General features: G+C 38.5%; 1 protein-coding gene across 3 annotated transcripts in view; it reads right to left on the minus strand.

The window, feature by feature from the left end:
- The window catches only part of SORBS2 (sorbin and SH3 domain containing 2), a gene marked incomplete at its 5' end in the record, with an annotated part of 206,853 nt that overhangs the window by 41,722 nt on the left and 144,800 nt on the right, over positions 1-20,331 (minus strand). The window contains 7 exons of one of the 3 annotated variants that reach the window (XM_082680299.1): positions 3,410-3,466; positions 5,248-5,331; positions 6,023-6,181; positions 13,881-13,995; positions 16,670-16,859; positions 19,387-19,431; positions 20,116-20,182. In XM_082680299.1, coding sequence (XP_082536425.1) covers positions 3,410-3,466; positions 5,248-5,331; positions 6,023-6,181; positions 13,881-13,995; positions 16,670-16,859; positions 19,387-19,431; positions 20,116-20,182 — 717 coding nt within the window. The remainder of the gene's footprint in view (positions 1-3,409; positions 3,467-5,247; positions 5,332-6,022; positions 6,182-13,880; positions 13,996-16,669; positions 16,860-19,386; positions 19,432-20,115; positions 20,183-20,331) is intronic. The other 2 variants (XM_082680300.1, XM_082680301.1) reach the window with 2 other exon arrangements.

Consider the following 20,331-nt stretch of genomic DNA (forward strand, 5'->3'; position numbering starts at 1 on the left):
CAGAATTTGGTTTGAAATTAAACTAGACTACCTGGTTCTTAAATCAGGTACAGATTTATATCTTTGAAATTAGTTATGTTCAGGGTTAGTTTAAAATAAATGATTTAATGAACCAAAATATAACCTTTCTTTAGAAAAGTGTACTTTTAACATTTTAGTCAGAAAATCAGCTCTCAGTTATCCATGGTTTTAGGGACAAAGAAAAATAGATGATACAAATTGATAAATAATTCCAAATGCTTATTGTACACACCATTTTCATACTTCTTCATTCTGAACAATACAATGAAACAGATATTAAACAAAACTGTTAGATATGAATTTGAGATGAAAGTAGTTGTGGTATGATGTATGATGTCTAGGATGTATAGGGAAATGCCTACCAAGTATATATATACACACACACACACATACACACACACACACACACACACACACACACACACACACACACACACACACACACAATCCCCCTTGTGCATAACTCTAAAATTGCTTCTATTAACTAATATTTTCATTTTTACTGAATGAGAATGGAATTGCCCAAAAAGAAACAAAAGCATCTCTCTGCAAGAGAATATTACCCTCTCTTTTCTCTAGACAGAGAAGAGCATATTATAATACTTTTAGTTCCTGTAAAACATTTAGATTCTGAATTTCTCAATAAATATAAAGATAGAAGAAAATTGGTCTGCTAATCGGATAAGTTTACATGACTATTTTAACTATTCAGCTACTCTGAATTGGACACCAGAAAGGTGGAAAGATAAATACTAAATAAGAAGGATGGCAAACAAGTAATTATATTCTGATTTTGAAATATTAATTCTACATGTTTGCAGAAGAGCAACACCAAAGAGCCTCAGAGCACTGCCACCTGTGTGGCTCACAGCTTTCGTGGGACATCCAACCACAAACCACAGTTGGCCATCAAAAAGTATCCATTGTGGAACACTCTTAGAATACCCCTAGAGTGATCAGAAATTTTGAATCACCAGCTAAATGATTTTGAATCATGAGCCTAAACAATACTGTAATATGAAATAAAACATAGTGTAAGAAGTGAAGGCTCTATACTGATAAATTAATTGTGTTTCAGACTTAGGCTAAGAAACTACAATTACTCCTCCTTGTGCTGGTTTCCACAACCTAAAATAAACTGAAACCAGTATTGTGATGTGTGTTCAAAGGAAAGGTTCAGTATTAAATTATAAGGAAACAATAAAAAGTCTAGATAGATGACTAAGAGAAAACCTTGTATGATAAGTATATGAATAGTACTCATTCTGAAATGGAAATTGTCTCCAGAAAGGAGGTAGCTATTTTGCCTATTATGATCTACTGAGTATTTACATATTACCATTATTTTAATACACCTAAATGAAGGTCATGTTAATAAAATACAGACACTGAATTGCTCTTTCTGCTATGTGATTAAACTTTGCTTAAAAGTCCTTAATTGTTCTTTATTAATGCCAGCTTCTCACTTATATTTATGGATTAAAAAGTATGTTATTCATGGCATATACTAGGCAATTGATAAATGGTAGCTAAGATAATGTCTAATCAATTACAAATTTTACCAGAAATGTTTTACGTATGGTTATTAGAGAGAGAATCCAGTACCTTATCAGAGGATTTTTTAACACTGAAAAACCATGATGTGAAGTTAATAATATAGTTAATATGCTATCAGAACATACAGCACCCCCTTCTCAATCCCTAAGAGATAATGCAAAATCAGTTTACCATCGGCAAAGTGCTTCTTTATGTGATTTTTTTTGCCACTACTGTTAACATTACAGAATGCATAGAATTAAGTTTCTACTATTTTTATCCCAAGGATTATTGTGTAATGTTAATTATAGAAAAGTATTTTACAGAAATTAATGGTTAATAAGAAATAGTATTAAGTAAATAATTTGTTTCTAAAAGATTTGAGCTCTAAATATATCTTTTGGAATTGCTAAGAAGTATGGTATAAAGGAAACAGCACTGAAGTGAAGGTTAAGCGATCTGTTTTTTATTTTTAATTTGCCACCATATTATCATCTGATTTTGGACATATTTCTTAAAATAGTTGGACTCTACTTTTCTTGACTGAAAAATGAGTGAGTTAGACATGGCGATCTCTAACTCCATTTCAGTTCTCAATGAACTAACTGTCTTAAAAATATCTTGGAAATATCTGACCAAGATGTCTGAGAGAAATATCTGACCAAATTGAATTCCAAAGTAAATTCTTTGGCTGTTCATGTGTTGAAATGATACCCTTTCTTCAGATCTAGAGGTAACATGACACACAGAATAGAACTGCTTGTTGTATTTGATTTTCTTCAGATTATACACCTATCTATAGCAAATAAGCCTTTAGAAATGATTGAATTCAATAACCCAGAATGTTTCTGGTTACTCTATTTTACTTTTTATTTAATATATAAATATTTCAACACTTCTCTGTTTTAACATACACTGTGATGCATACCTCAGGGGAAATAATTTGGAATTGCAAATTGGTCTAGAAAGTTGGGTATTTCCTCCTGAGACTGTGCCTGCAATTCCAGTTGTGACTATCGTGTGTCAGTAGTATATCCTGCAGCATAGGTATTCTACTAGTTTTGTTTTCTAGTTGCATGTATTTAACTGAGTTAAGACTTTTCAATGAAAATATTTATTTTTCATACTCTCTTTGACTAATTCAAATAACACTTTACATTGCCAGGCATAAATTTTTTTTTTTAACCTATCAGATCGTCATGAGCATTCCTATACAGAGATGGAAAATGCAATTCATCTCATTTGCCAGTGATAATCTATTAGAGTGGCTGCCTGGATTATAGCATTGAGAAGGATTAGTAATGTCTGCCAAGGGTATCTGACTGGGAAGTTGTGACATGTGTGCCAGTTATTTGTCAGCCCTATTCTTGATTTTATCTGATGCTAAAGTCCACAAATTGTATTTAGGAAAATGAAAGAATTAAATTTTAGGAATATGTGAGACATAAAAATCCGATTATCTAAGAATATAAACCGTCATTCTACACCTCCAAGCATGATGATAAAACGGCTCTGAAGAGAGTTCTAGCAGTATTTTACTCAGTCTAATCAAATATATGCACTAACACTACTACTTTTGCTTTTTGATTATCACACTCCTGGATACCAGGATGCATTGAATAGTTCACCTGCAAGTAATGATCGGAATGATTCTTCACCTATGTTTCACAAAGAGCCAACAATTTTGGTATAATTAATGTCCAGGCAGTGATACTGGATACAATCTAGTGATGCAAAGACAGATTTTCAAAAACAGCTTAGACACTTTAGCGAATTGTAAAACACAGATGTTCAGAATCACAGTAACAGGTCCTAAGAGAGAAATCTGAAAAAGAGAATAATTTGTTTTTACCTCATTGGAAACACCAGAAGAATGATCTTGAACATAGTCCAGAGCCTTTTTAGGAGGCTGGGTGTAGATGCACCACATAAGCAGAAGTGTAGAGATGGAATGGAGGAGAATCAATGGCAGCAAGGAATGAACATGTGGAAAAGGTGACAACAGTTAGAAATTGAGCGCTGACAGTATCAGATACACATATAGAGTGACATGAATGGAGCAAAATGGGTGTAGCCCAGGAGGAAGAGTGCGATGTTCGTAAATATTCTCAAGCTCTGGGCAAAATTACTAGTGATTTGATTAGTATATTTATAAACTCATGTCATCAAATCAAAACTAGCGCTCCTAGTCTCTAGCCACAGAGGAATGCAAGGTACATTAAAAGAACACCAGAGGAGCAGGTGGACAGCATGCTGGTGAGTTTCCATGTGTGGCCTGAAAATGATTGTAGAAAAACGCTGATAATTTAGGCTCAAAACAGAAATTGGTCCTATCCCTATAAACTGTCTAATCAACAATAACAACACATATAAATTAAAGCTAGGGAATTTTTTTTCTCTAAAGTAAAATGCATTTATGTGAGTACTTGGATTCAAATTAGGAAAAATATTCTTCCTATTAGTTATAGAAATTCTAAAAATATTATTTGGTTTATACTCATTTACAGTCACTTTTGATCCAGTTCAATAAGATACAATGAATCTAACCAAGTCTCCTTTGCATTTTAGGGGACAAAAGGGACTAACTACTATAACCACCTAGTATATAATATATGGTCAGTATATGACTGTATAAATCAGTCTATGACATGATAAAAGAAAGAGTGTACTCTCTGATCTTTAATCAAACTTCTGTGCGGTGTATTCAGTATGTTCTTTAAGTGTTTAAAATTCAGAAACACCAGTGAGAGTATAAAAACTATGTAACTGACAGACATCAAATGCACTGCTGTCGGCGGCTGCAGTTCCCCAGTAAAACTCGAGTTAATAAAGGAAATTGCTATTTGAAGCTTGGGTTGATGCTTTATCCCAAACAGATTAAGCAGTTCTCGTAAGGTCCACCTTTGGTGGAGGTCTGGGGACTAGAGGAGTTGTGGTGGTTTTCAGTAGCAGGAGGAGAAATCAAGGTCCACAGGGTTTCCTCGTTTTTCCTTTTCCTTATATCCCTAAGGGCAAATGAGACATTTTATAGTGGGGATATCCTGGCAGTATATTATAGTGGGGATTTGCCAGAAGTTTTTGTTTTTCTGATAGGTCTGAGTTTAACTTCTGACACTGCCACTTAACTCTCTTGGGCAAGTTACTTAACCCCTCTGGCCTCCGGCTTCTTACTGGAGGGACACTGTGAAGACTCAGATCATTAGTATGGAACCCAGCCCTCTCCAGGTGCTTGGTGATTCCTCAGCAAATAGGAGCTATCATAATAGTAAGTTTTATTATTGTAAATTTCACAGTGCTTTTCTGATTGAGCTAGATCCAAATGGACTGTAAACAAATACAGATCTTCTATAAATCTGTAATAATTGTCTGACTATTCTAGGACCGATACTATCTCAACATTTTGAATCTGTAATCAATCCGATATAAAATAATCTAATGCATGATTTGGTGGGAAAGAAAAACTATATAGGAAGTGTCTGACATGTTTAAATGTTTGGTAGAGAAGTGAATGCGGGATAAGATGTACCAAATTTGTGTGTGTAGAATATACTTTTTTCAGAGTATTTTTGGTGTACATAGTATTCAGCTTTCGTTCTCTAAATGACACCTATCTCTTCTGATAACGATATGTTTTATAAATCAAACAACATTCTCCTAATTGTTTTATATTAACAGTCTGGCCTCACTTACCGGGCGTCCAAACTCCAGTTCTGAAAAGAATTTATACCAGGGCTCATTTTCTAAATCTATGTCATCTGGATTTATGCGATCAGTCTGGAGCAGATGTGAAGGAAAAGGGAAGGAAAAGTCACACTGAGCTAAGTGAGGGCAACGCTGTGAGGCATGAAAAACACACACATTCGAACACAAACATGCATCAACTCTCACCCAACAAATCTCAGCCAGAGAGAACAAAGGAAGTAAAGTAAAATGGGCAAAATTAGGATATGAAGGTGAGCTTTGATGGCATCACTTAGGCCCCTAGTTATTTTCTCCGCCATCATTTCTAGTTTTCTCCTTAGCTTGATGCATAAACTATGACAAACTCTCTGTGACAGTGAGATTGAGCATTGATAGCACAGCAGGATATTAAAACAGGCTCAACTCAGTCACCAAGTAGCTCTTCTGGGCGAGTCACTCCATCGCCCCTGCCCTCATTGGTCCCAGCGTGTAAGCCTGGAGTCAGCAGACAGTTCGCTCAGGTGCAGGCACTTGGAGAGCCTGGGGAAGGCAAGGGGTCACGTGGGAAGAGATACAAGGTGGGGGAGGAGTGAGAAGTGCTGGGAGACTGTTAGCGGGTTGTTTGGCATGAAGAACCCGGGGTCTCGGTGAGAAACAAAAGGGCAGCAAGGTGGGGGTGACGGTGAGTAGCCAGCCTCTGATTATCTTCTTAGCCTCTGGGGAGCAAGGGCTGCGTCTGAACTTCCCGACGGCATGAGATAAGTTAAAGAAGGAAGGAGCTCACCCAGATGGGAGAGAGAGCCGGGGTGCACGCGCTTGGTGTGGGAATGCTGGTCCTGGGCGGAGGGGAGGGGCTACCAGTTACTTCTCCATATGGTGACAGAGAAATAGGCTTCCGGCCAGGGTCCCTTGGAACAGGTGTCGGAGTGGTTGGGAGAGGGGGCTGTAAGAAAAAGGGGTGAAGGAAAAACTGCTTCATTAGATGAAGGTTCTCGATGGAACCAAGAGGTCACCAGCTAGCGGCACTTTGTGTCCTGCCTTAGGTAAGGCAGGAGGAAACGTTCAGGAAAGGTGAAATGTCCCCGGGGTCTCAGATAACTTAAGAATGGTCCGGATCACTGAAAAGGTGTGAAGACAGGAAACCTTCACAAAGTGAAGAAAGACCACGTTTTATGAGATACCCCGAGTATCACCTTCTACCGGTCCACCTTGAGCTAGAGAAATGGACCTGGGTGGAGTTAGGTTTTTCATATTACTGTGGTCGGTCAAGGTTGGGGAAGAGAGAGGGAGAAAATCCCACCCTGGTTTGGTTAACACTTTAGAGAAAAATTTAAAAAAAAAATTTTTTTTTTTTGGTAATTAACTTACACCCCTCCATTGGTTTCTGAATGTCATATTTAAGATACAAAACCTAGGACTGTTAATATAAGCAGGTTGAGAAAATATATACATATTATATATATATATGCTTTAATAATAGAAAAAAAGAGCATTTATTTTACCCAGTGATATCCTTAATCTTTTAAATAATACATGCCTGACCAGATTCATTCAGGCCATTGATTTTACATTAAAAAGGGATGCTTAAAGTACTACATATGGGTTATGACTTCTTTGAGAATTTATTACATGACCCTAATTAAGCATGGAACAACTGGACAGTAATATTTTAAGTCAGGGGAAAAATAAAAAAACTCCAGTTCTCTAAAAGCCATTCACCTGGGCCAGGAGAGGACCTATTCCAGGAGATATGTGATGTGCTCATGGCCTCAAAGCAGATCCATATCATTCCCTTCCAGTTCCTAAAGAACTCAAGGACCTCCGTGGAGTAACTACATCTCAGCTCCAGAAGAAATGCTCTACAACCTTGTGATCTTGGGTGCTTTGAGGTATGCCATATTCAAACAAAAGCCATTATTAGCCATCAGCTTGTCCGAGTGTTTTGTTGGCCTGTTGCATTCCCAATAATTTTGTTAATAACACACAGTCTGTATTTAATAATCAATTATATCCGAAGTCTTTTTAGAGATGTGCTTTTTATTTCAATATTTTATGAGATTATAATAGTTGTTACAGGCAGTGATAGAAAAGTTTGAGACATCATAACACAAGAGCGAAAGGGCCTGTGGTATCAATATGTGGTGACCATAATGATAAAGGCCATGTAACAACCCTGTGACATGTTTACCGTGAAGCACTAGGGGATTAAAAACAGACTATGATAATAGTTGTGGTGGTGTCACAAAGCCTGTGTCTGGACAAGCACAGTATTGAGATTGTTCTGTTCTTTCTTTTAAAATATTATTATATTTTATAATGTTATGGGGAACATCGTATAATTACTATGAGAAATGTTGCAGAAATTTTGAGATATATTCTCTTACTTAGTCAACATTATATTTGGTTTTACGTTTCAGAAGTAACAGTGAAATTGATAGAAAATATTCTGGTAATTAATTTACCATTTTCTGTTTAATTAAAAAATTTGTTTCAATTTATCTCTGGTTCAATAGTGCAAAAGTAGTAATTGAGATTCTGATAGTACTGAAATACTGTTTTTCTCCAATCATCATTTAGATTATAGCTGCAGTATGTAGGTATTTTGTGGAATAGTTTGGCTGGAGCTGATATTTAAGGTAGTTGACACTAGAGAGAATTTTCCAGTAATTTTGTTCTGTCTGTAGAGACCCAGGACTGCTTCCACAGGAAAACTAATCTTTGGCTTTTTCAAATCTCACTGTTTCTAATGTTATATCCTTAATAATATTATTAATTCTTGATTTTATAATCTCTGTTTTCATGTACAGTACTTTATTTTGCTAAGGGGAGATAGAAACTTCTCTTAGAGGAGACATTTGTTTAAAAAACATTTTGAACAGTAGAGGGCAGCAAATGTAGAGGGCCAAACAAATAAGTATATTTGGTTACAACTTCACTTCGATTTCCACCTTAAAAAATACATACAACAAACAAATATACTAAATCCTGATTTATAGAAATCTATTTCTATGATAGACTATGGAAAAGGGAGCAGAATATCTACCATCCTGCACCCTACCTTGGAATGGCAACTTCCCATGAATTACGATTTTGTAGATTAAAACTTCAATTTATCGTCTCAATGGGCAACTGTCTAGAATTCATGCCAATAGAAATTAGAAGAGAAAACCCCCGCAAGGATAATTGGTAATTATCCATAACTTTGGAATTTAATGAAAGGCACATGCTTGAGCAGAGCCTCGATGGTAAAGAAATGGTAAGTGGCAGAACTAGAATTTTCTATATGCTGTAGTTGACCTTTTGAATCCCTTTAGTCAGGAAACAATTAAATGTATTATGTAGCAAATCTTGAGTCACTCTAAGGTACACAGAGGCCTCACAAAAGTCAGTGATACACATTCAGATGGTCAGCCAACAGACAGACATACATACTAATGATCTCACTAATTCAGCACTTTCCATGAGTGACTTGAAAGTTTTTTAGTCGTTCAACATGAATGTTAACATTCAGAAACTCATTTAGGAAGCATGATCGTGCTCATAAAAGACAACAAAAGAGCAGAGATACTGCTGTCCCTCTTTCTACCCTCTTTTGATCTCTTTTCATTTTGAAAAACTCAGCACACCTGGGCTTAACAATGAACATGGGGTCATGAGCTCAAGGGGAAGTAAGAAAACCTAAAATTATAAATCACACACAATTCTTATTTAAAGGTAACCTATTTTTGAAGTTTCGTTTTCTACAGTTTAAAAGCATTTTGTTGCTTTTCAGGTTATAAAAATTCTACTGTTCTCAGAATTCTTATTGTGGGCATGGGATTTCTATGTGCTGTTCCGAACAGAAAAATTGCCAACGTCATTTGGTCCTTTATAACTTATGCTCATTAGATTTTTAAGCTTTAATGACATTGGCTACTATGTTTTATATCTATTGAGATACCACAGTAAATGCTCTACACATTGTTAGTTGGGATAATTTTTTATGGTTCAAACCAACAGATGAAAGTCTCAGAATTTTATAGCTTAAGCTTTAAGTGACAGTCTTCACTGCTAAAGAAGCTTAAGTTTACTGAGGGCTTAAATTGCATTTCAACTCTGCCCTGTGTTTTCAATGCTTTTTCTTTCACTTTTACCATTATGTGCAGGTTTAATTATTGTAGAGGAAGATAACATCTCCCCATTATTTTCTATTTTCAAGCATAAAGGTATCCTAAATAAGTGCTTAATTGAATTTATATTATTTTATTTTCATGTGGTTCACCTATAAACATATCCAGCCCAGATGGGATGTAGAATTTTTATTAATATAATCCAAGCAGAGAGTTTGCATGATTGTCTCATGGAATAAATTGCGGTTCAAATCAGTTTAAGATAAATTCCTGGTGATGGCAAAGTATTTTTCTAGATCAAACATTTGGCCCATTTAGTCATCATTTCTAAATTTATAGTCAAATGAGCATCTAGGCACTTCAAAAATTGTATTCAGGGGCTTCCCTGGTGGTGCAGTGGTTGAGAGTCCGCCTGCCGATGCAGGGGACACGGGTTCGTGCCCTGGTCCGGGAAGATCCCACATGCCGCGGAGCAGCTGGGCCCGTGAGCCATGGCCGCTGAGCCTGCGCGTCCGGAGCCTGTGCTCCGCAATGGGAGAGGCCACGACAGTGAGAGGCCCGCATACCGCAAAAAAAAAAAAAAAATTTATTCATTTTTACTTTCCTGTTAAAGAATATAAATGCATATTCCATTGATTTCTAAGGAAGAGGAGAATTCTTTTGGTCAGGGTCAGAGGAGGACTTCTCTTCCTCTACCCCCTTTGTATGCTAGGGAATCATGGAATTCGGGAACCACAGTTACTAATAGCAGTGTGTGGAATCCCCCGTGTGTGCTTTGATGGAGACCCATGGTGCCTTTTGTCACTAGAAATGTACAGACTTCATAGATAAGCAACAGAACAAGGATTAGGTCCCACCAACTTTACCCACTAACTGCAAGGGTAAAACCTATACTCATTCCCTTACTATTAATTCAGTGTATATTCACTGAACACCTACCATGTGCCAGGCATTGTGCTAGGTGCTGGGGATTTGACTGGTGCACCAGTCGGGGTCCCTGCCTTCAAGGAGCTTAAAGTCTAGTGAGGGACCCAGACAAGTAAACAGGCCATTACAATTCAGGGTGGTGAGGTGTAATGCCGTGTGCTGTAGGGGGGCTCACAGCAGGGGAAGCTTGGCCCCAGTAGTGTCCATTAGTCAGGATGGTGCCCTGGGGGAAGTGAGACAGGCCGAGGGGGAGATGGGATTTTCCACAGGAAGAAAGAGGTGGTGGAGAGAGTATTCCTGGCAGAGAGACAGCCTGTGCAAAGGTCCATGGGGGGAAGATTGAGAGCTCTCTGTAGAGCTGGAACATGGTGAGTGAAGCAGGAAGGGCAGGAAGATACTTGAGGCCGGAGAGGTCAAAATGGGGGCCAAACCACAAGGTTTTTTGTATATTACATTAAGGAACTTGGATTTTGCTCTAAGGACACTTGAGAGCTGGGAGAAAGTTTTGAGCAGGAGGTTTTCTAAGATTGCCCTGGCTGTGGTGTGGAGACTAGATTGGAGAATTAGAGAAAAGAGTCAGTGGCTGTCATTCGAATATAGGCAATGGACAATTGTGGACCAGAAGAGAGGAGTGGCCGTGGCATGTCTCCTGGGAGGCAGGACTTCGAGATGGCTGGGGAGAGGGGAATCCGAGATGACACTTGGGAAAACTGGGCAGACGGTGGCATCATCTCGGAATTCAAAAGAGCAACAGAGCCAGTGCACCAGTCAACCCAGCGGCGGTGTATAATTTACAGACGTTAAAGATGAAAAGAGCAAAGGAATTCTCACAAACTGTCTTGGAGGAAAAAGACATGAAGGTGCCTAAATCTTGCAGTCCTTACATGTTGTACGTGTGCTGTTCCATCACTCTCATTTAGCAAACCTGCTCTCTATCCTCTCTCTCGTGTGTGTCCAAGACACTCTCAAATCTTACGTGAACTCTATCAAGATACAGCCACTCTCTGCAACAGCACCATGCCCTGAGCCCTTTGTTTTTGTTTTTCTGATTTAGAGAGGCAGCTGGAATGGATTCAGGGTTGATGAAAAGAAAAAGATAATAGTCGAGTCCTATAATAAAAACCTGGCCAAAATGATAAAGATGATTAGCTCAAATCATTTTGCGTAAGGCTGGCCTTCAGCAAAATTGTTTAGGAGGGATAAACATTTTGGTTCTTTCCATTTCTTCATAAGATACCCATTTTCATTTCCTTCCGAGTTTCTAGGTTCCTTCCACTGCTCCTTTCCTGTGGCAGCAGAGACCCATCCGTACCCAAATCTTCAGCCATACCCACATTCGAGATCTTTCCATTCTTCTTAGAGCTAGTTAAGTATACTGGTCTTCTGTCCTAACTACTCAGGGCCCAGGTTGCTGGTAAAATAAATCCAGTACACTAACGTATTATAAATGAACAAATAAACTAACTTATACTGCAAAATAATTAAATAATCAAATACTCTAATTAAGGTGATAATGACTAGCAGCTAAATGTGTTTTCGATTTAGCTAATCCTGGATGTGCAGCAGTACGGTGGTGATTAAGTGCACCAGGCATGTGTCTGCCTGGGCTCAACTTCCAGGTCCAGCACTCACCAGCCACGGGAACCTGAGCAAGGTTACTTAATATGTGCTCAGCCTCTCTATCTGTAAAACGGGAATTCCATACATCTACTTCATAGGGTTGTTGGGATCATTATATGATATAAGGCATAAATTACTAATTATAAGGCCTGACACATAAGTAAGTGCTCAATAAGGAGCTACAACTACTGCTATTGCTGCTGTTATTATTATTGCTATTTTTAAACCAGGAGCCTTCAAAGCTGTAACCCAAAGACATGAGTAAAGTGGAAATTTCAGTCACAATGACGGGCCTGTGAGTAAGCTCTTGATGGGGCGAATTCATTTGGTGTGTCTCCGTTTTAACCATACAGGAGATGGTCTACTTCTCACAAATGTGGCGCTACTCTGCATATTGATTAAATGATAGACTCCAAGTTCCTTGAGGTAAAGACTATGTTTTGCTCACTGCCGTGTCCCTCACACGTAGTACGATGCCTGGCACATAGGTGGGGCTTCACAGGTTTTGCTGCATGAGTAAATACTAGAAATATCCTGACGGGACTGCTTCCAAAATCAATCCTGTTTCCTGACATCACAGATACAAAAGCATTCCAGGACAGTGACATCCCCCAGCATCCCAAGAGTCTCAGACATTGTTAGAATGATCATTAATGTTTCGTTATTTACATTTAAATCTGAGACTCATTATTTTGCATGATTATTTTGTTATTTTAAACTTTATGCAATGGTGATATCATGGTTCACCCACTTCTCATCTTAGAAATTTCAAAGATCATGATATTCAGTCATATAACTTAGAGAATGGGTTATATGTTTGCAATGGAACCTGCAGTCCGGTGGTGTTCCTTTTTTTTCTTTCAGTTTTTCTGGTAAAGTCCTGTTACTCTAAAAGGTATGAGTTATCTGAAGAAAGGCAAAGAAGGCTTAGAAAAATATCCTGTATGAATTATGTGATTATAAGGTTTTTGAACATGTTTCTCAGGAACATAATCATAAATACAGGGTTTCAAAAACTAAATGAAGGACACTTATATTGGGTGTGGTGAGCAATGGTTTCTAATCAAATTTCAGGTCTGGCCTTATGTTATATACAATAATGTGGTTTCTTGGATACTCTTAAAGGCACTAACAAAGAAAACTCTCTTTTTCCTGTTCACTGACACCTAAAATTCTTTTAAGACAAAGACAAGAGCAAATTGCAGCCAGGTTTTGATAGAGGAGATGCAGAGGAATTATAGAATTTCAAAGAGATCCTGAAGGCATTGATCTAGGAGGGAAAGCAAGGACTGGGGGAATCAAAGCAAAAGAGGGCCAAGGAACAGCCTATTTCTTCAGTTGTACTTTGAGGAGGCAAGTGGTTATTTTCAACTTTCTATGTCTTTTCCTTTGCTTGTAATTAAAATATATAATTGGGAGAAACACTGCAAAGTTAAATATAGTCTTGATCCATTAGATTGACAATCAGTCAGGAAACTTGAGGCTTGGTAACCTGAGGGAGATTTAATAAGAATCAATTAAAACAACTTGTTATAACAAAGGACATTTGGAAAATTTCCCTTTAAGCCAAAGAAATATTAAGAAACCAAAATGGAAACCAAGGGATGGAACTGCCTGGCCCATTTGTATCAGAGAATGAATGATTGTTCTCATTAGCAATGTAGACTGGCAATTCAGTGTTGCATTTGAGAGTTGTTCTTTTCCTTTTTTTAAAAATTAAACTCAGGATCATGATTAGGCATATTTATAGTTACATGAGAATGAGTCCTATATTTGATGAGTAGGGACAATATATTAGAGACTGTATTTTTAATTCTGAGATAAGATACACAAATCATGATACAAAATAAACATGATTTCTAAATAATGCCAAATAAATAAATTACCTTTGTGATTCAAAAACTGCTAAACGATATGAAATTCAGGTTTATTTGGGAACCCAGGAAACCTAGAGAACTGGCGTTCTGTTTAATGACAAGTGCTTACTGGTCTTTCATGCTGCAGAATGGATGACTTCCCAGGTTCATATTCAAAAATACTCCTTGGCTCAGAACGAAATCTCCTTGTGTCCACTTTTCTGTCTGGAGGGTCCCAGTCATGCCTAGAAATCAACAACAAATTACATATGAAAGTAATTCTCTGTGCTTAAAACTGTTGTATAAAACCACTGATTATCTGTTTTCAAAGCTAATTTTAGTATAGACTTTTTTTAAAGCTTTTCAGGATAAAATGTTAATATGCAAAAAAATAGCACATTTGTGTTCTGTTTTTCATAAATGATTTAAAGAAAGCCATTTCTTTGATTTCCTATTATATTTTCCTCTACTTCTTTTCATACAAGGACTATTCTCCTGCTGGCTCAATAACTCACACGAGGGGTTTGTATTGATAGAAATGCAGCCAGTTAGCTGCTGGTGAACTCTGGGGATCACAAATGGCAGCTGTGTATTTTTGTGTTTAGAGGAAGTAGCAGTTATGCTCCATTAAGTTATGTGAGTTTATCCCATCACTCTGTGACCTGGCATCCTTGATCCGAAGTGACAAGGAGTAATGTACACGTCATGTTTGATCTTGTTTATCTTGCAAGTGGCATCATAGTTTGTCTATGAAAAGTGCGAAAGTATCACTTGGGTTGCCATCCATAAGAGCAAGTTGTATGGCAGTGGAGACCCTCCATGGCTTTACCCTTGAAAACCCAGAGGCTGGCATCTATTCCATCGCGTAGGAGACCCTGGAATCAGCTCTTTTTCCTGAACTAATATCCTTCAAGAGGCAGGCAAAGAGGGACTTCAAAAGTAAAGCTTTTCTAGGTAGCTGAGGCTGAAGAAGGCTTCCTTTGAGAGGATCACATTTGAGGAAGAAGGATTTTCTGACTGTAGATGGAGGCAATTCTTCTGTTTTTTTCCTTTTTTTAAAAAAATGTATTTTAATTTATTTGGCTGCGTCGGGTCTTAGTTGTGGCATGCGGGATCTTTGTTACCTGTGAGGGATCTTTGTTGCAGCATGCGGGATCTTTAGTTGTGGCATGTGAACTTCTTAGCTGCGCATGTCGGATCTAGTTCCCCGACCAGGGACTGAACCCGGGCCCCCTGCATTGGGAGCTCAGAGTCTTAGCCACTGGACCACCAGGAAAGTCCCATGGTGGGGGCAGTTCTGACCCATAGAATGGGATGAAATTCTGACTCCATGCATGTTGGAAATAGAAGTTTCTACAAGACAGGAGAATTAGGGGCAGGCAGGTCCTGGCTTTCTAGTAAATTGATGAGCAATATTCAGCAGATGTACTTTGAGCATCACATAAGACAATGTATATGAAAACATTCTAGAAAATTTTAAGGGATTATCGTGTTTCTCAATGAAAGATTTATTTTTACTAGACATATAGGACAAAATACATTTAAATCTGAGTTCATTTTGGTTCTTTTTTATGGCAGAGATAGTATTTTGTGTCTAGACAATTATTTCTCAAATTTAAGACATAACACCTATAAACACATAATCATCATGAGGAGACGGGCATTAAAATGAGAACTCTTCACACATAATGTATGTCTATCTTTGTGGTATCTTATACCCTATATGATCAGTTACTTTTAATGGTACAACAGGGCGTTGAATATAATATTTCTGGGATGGGTATGACAGATGGATGCTTAATAACCATATTAATACTGAATAATTCTTATATTCTTATTTATTATTGCTGGTATAGCATGAGCTATGGCTTTAGTTAGAGCTGAGTGTGAATCCTGGCTTGGACATAGTAGCTGCATGAGCTGAGCAACTTACTTTAATTTCCAAAACCACAGCTTATTTTTTCTCTTTCTCTCTAAAATGGGTTTAAAATAGAACATATCTCATTGGGTTGTTCTCAGAATTAAGTAATATAATACAGGAAAAGTGCTCAGATTAGTGGCTCATAGTGAGGTCTCAATGAAGGTTACCTATAAGTGGTACTATTAGTCATTATCCTAATAAAAATGGCCCAATAGAAGTGTGTTTATAAATTTTTATTTTTGTTTGAATAGTTTCTATAAAAATATTTCAGTGGGGAAATTAAAATTAGTGTGTGGAAATGAGTCACAGGTAGACACATTAATGCCTTACTTATGATTTATGAATAACCTTTTCTGTTTTTAAAAAGATACTTTTGTGATCAGAGGGGAAATTTTAAATCATTAATAGTCCTAACATTTCAAATCTGAGGAAACTGAAAATTAACTGCATAGTCTCTGACCTGCTATGCCAAAGGGAGTGTCAGTTATTTCTATTTATTTGTCTCATATGCATTTATTATATTTTATTTTATTTATTTATTTATTTATTTTTGCGGTACGCGGGCCTCTCACTGTTATGGCCTCTCCCACTGCGGAGCACAGGCTCCGGACGCGCAGGCCCAGCGGCCATGGCTCGCGGGCCCAGCCGCTCCGCGGCATGTGGGATCTTCCCGGACTGGGGCATGAACATGTGTCCCCTGCATCGGCAGGCGGACTCTCAACCACTGCGCCACCAGGGAAGCCCCATATGCATTTACTGATCAAAGAGTGGAGATGACGCTCAGTTACTTCAAGTCTAACTCAGGTGACCATGATATTATGAACCAATATTGTGAAAGTGTTCGCTACACTCTTGATAGAAGAGGTGAACATGGCACCTTTATAAGACTATACATATACTATCTCAGAAAGGTAAGCAGTGATTCTTCTGCTGAATGCCCTGTGGGCTTATTTTTATCCTAAGCTAAATACAGGACACTTCAGGGGAAAATGCCTTACTTTTCTGTTGAAGACCGATCTCTTGGTCGAAGTGGTGGGACTGGAGGAGGAATGTGCGGGGGAGGGACAGGAGAGGAAGCATCCTTAAAGGCGTCAGTGCCGTTGTCGGAGTGGCTTTTGGAGAGGGGTCTGTAGGTCTGGGTCTTGGCAGCAGGATGTGACTGAGCACGGTAGGGTGAGTTGTACAGGCCTATCACGAAACACAACACAGCAAAACAAAAACAGAACAGAAACAAATAACATTTTGAAAGTGCATTACATTATTTATACCCCACAAAAATATCCCATGATTTTACCAAGATTATTATCAGTAAACATATTCACAATGCATGCATTGGATGGTATGCTCTTGATTTATTAATATTATTAATTTATTAATCATTATTAATTCATTAATGGATTGCATGCACGAGCATTGGTTACAGTGAATCCTCATCAATTATTATGGAATTAGTAATAATTCCAACTGGTACTAGAAACAAACTTACAGATACTTAGCAAATTTTCTCGTGGATAGTGTAAACTAATATCGTAGTTAAGATTTTAGAAGAAGATTAAAAATACTTAATAGAACTGTTTCCAAATATCTTCTATTACTTTAAAAGCTCTGATCTGCATATGATAATTGACGTGTTAATTGCAATCAAACAAAATATTGAGCAAGTTAAATACATGTGGTGCAAGGCATAAGGAAACATCAACTCTCAATAAGCTTATAGCACATCTGGGGAAAAGAGATGTGATTAGAATTATGATTGAAAATAATTGGTAGCATATGATAAAGGCCACATGAGGAAAACATATTTTAGGCATTAAAGATTTTAGAAGATGGTGATTGGTCGGAGAATATATCACAGAACTGATGACACTAGAGTGAGCCCTGAAGGATTGGTTTGGGTGGGTCGGGGAAGAGGGCAGCGGAGATGGCAGAGGAAAAAAAGCAGCAGAAAGTGCAAGGCATAGAACAGCGCGATGTAAGGTTAGTAGGAGGGGAAGAGACTAATCAGAGTTGCTTTGTCTGCCGATTAAATGGTAAAACTCTAAAGGGCTCTGCAAGTTTATATGTAACTACCGTTCAATTGACTAATTCTAATGGATGCAAACTTCAATATGAAAAATAATTATAAAAATTCTGAATTTCCTGCCACCTCAATCTTTTGAGCTAAGTCTATTTTCATTCATCTGCTCCTCCTGAAGGTCCATGCAAATTGGCTATGACAAATGAGACAGTGTCTGCACTTCTGTTTTGCCTCAGTGCTACAGTCAGACTTCAACTTGAGCGCTTGTTCAGAACGAAACAGCAGACCCAAAATGGAGTTGCTTGTGCTAAGCCCCACAGCACCAAACCGAGACTTAACTTAGTTACAGTTCTGACTCTGCCAGAAATGGAATGTTAAAGCCGTCCATCAGGAATGGCCTGGCCAGCAGGAGTTAGATACTCTGCCTGACAGCCCCCTGCCCTCCCCTCAGGGAAAGTGACCTTGCAGTAACCCACCCGCTGTTTTTCTTAGTCTAACTTTCCTGTTCCTGCTCCCTTCTGCCTATCGAAAGCATTTCGTTTTGTTCAGCTCCTCGGAGCTCCTTTCTGTCTGCTAGATTGGATGCTGCCTGATTCATGAATCGTTTAATAAAGCCAAGAAGATCTTTAAAATTTTCTCAGTTGAATTTTGCATTTTAACAAGCGAAACACAGGAGAGGAGTTAGGAGAACCTGAGACCGGGAATAAAAGTTGAGGGAATCTTAGCAGGCCACCTGCTGCCGTCTGGAAGAGCGAGGACTGAAAACCAGATTCTTGCAGCTTGCTGAGCCCGTTCTGCTTGTTTTTTTCCTTCTACTTGTCGTCGGACACTAGTAGCAGAATCCTCAACAGTGAAAAGGCCTGAGTGCTGGCCTTCAGGCCTCGTGGAGGGGACAACCTCATCCTGTTTGGGGGTGTGGCTGGCAAGGGGACCTCGATGGGAGGCTGCAGCTGCTGAATGGGACGTGGGCCTCGGAGACTGCTCTACAGAAGGCAATAACAGGCACTGTGCAATCGTCCTGAGCCTGGGGCCGGGAAGTGACAGGCGGCCCTGTGTGGGGTCCCCTGATGTGACATTTAGGAGAAAGCGATGATGGAAACATTTTTCAGGGGTCCCTCACTCCAGCCTGCAACCATTTCACAAGATACCAACTCACTCAAGTTCAAGTGGAAATGCCCAGAATTGAAGTCGTTCCATTATGACCGCTGGCAACTCTGAGTCAGAAAAGTGGTCCAGCAAACTGGGATGTTTAAAAATCCTTCAATAAATGATTGCATTTGGAGCAAAAGCATGGACAGGGTCACAAAATACCTTGCTTGACTTGTTTTTGGTGAAGTGTATCTGAAAGATCTTACGCAATTGTAATCATTCTCTGTACTGATAAAAGGAGATCTTTATCTTATTTTGTACCCCCTGTTACAGTATGTTGTTTCCTGCTGTCCTTCACACTTTGGTTAAACATTCCTGAAGCCGAGAATAAACTAACAGTGGGGATGAAGGAGATAAAATAGTATTAGTTCTCATTTCCATGAGAAAAGATCAAATCTTTCGTTATACATGCTGAGAAAAGAAAAAAAAGCATCTTCCTAATTGTAGAGACTGAAATCGTGCACTCAGAGTGGTAAAAAATGACTGGGAAGTTCTTCCAAGCATGGGAGGACACAGTGTAGTCATGGCAAGCAAGGAAACCCATCCTACCTGCATTATATGTATAAGGAGTATTATACATGTCTGTGTCATCATCTAGAAAATGAAACATAAATATTATGGTAATACAGATTGGTCACCACATCCTAACAAGATAGCAGAACTTCAGAGAAACAACAGATTTGTTAGAAAACCAACACATTTTGCCTAGTTCATAAAACCATTTTTAAATTTTCAAATATTATGGGGGTTTTTTTTTCTGTTGTTTTTTGTTTTTTTGTTTTGCTGGGACTTTGCAAATTGACTTCTCTGGGCTGTTAACAGGTTTGCTCTGCTGCCCACTTCACAGCATAGAGATATCAGTCCCTCTTCCTCCTTTCTGCCTGTCCTGGATCATGAATTTCCTTTAGTAAGTGCTTTAAAGATCCCTTGTCAACTCAGTGAGACCCAGCTACAGTCACTGTCTTGATATGGGGCAGATGCACGTGGACAGAGGAATAATGTGTCTCTTTAAGCAGATAATACGCCAGGCCAGTTTATACTGTGGATAGGGAAGGATGAAGGGTCACCTTCTAAGAGGCTTCCTGGCAACTCAGGGGTGAAGCAGCGGTGCGGGTGTCTGGGTGTTGAGGGGTGATCTAAGAATAAGGAGGAGTGTTGAAAAGAAGGAAGGGCCATGAAGTCTGCTGGGGTCTTGACAGTTTGTGTGAACCAAAATTACACAAAAGAGTGTACATCCTTCAGCCCACAAGGACCTGATCAGAAAACAGAACTACATACCCGGCTTGTGCACCATGTGGATTTGCTTAAACATGGTCTTGTACCAGTCCTTTGGCCTGTCAACTGTCTGTAAAAGAAAATGTCCAACAGTTACAAAACTGGTTCCAAATAAACATTGTTCCTCTTTGTATATTATATCTTTTTAAATAGAAGATTTCTGTTCTGACTCTTTACTGTGTCATGATGACATAGTAATTTATCCAGGGATGCATGCCA

This window comes from Grampus griseus (assembly GCF_964374135.1).
Source record: "Grampus griseus genome assembly, chromosome: 21".
Lineage (NCBI taxonomy): Eukaryota > Metazoa > Chordata > Mammalia > Artiodactyla > Delphinidae > Grampus > Grampus griseus.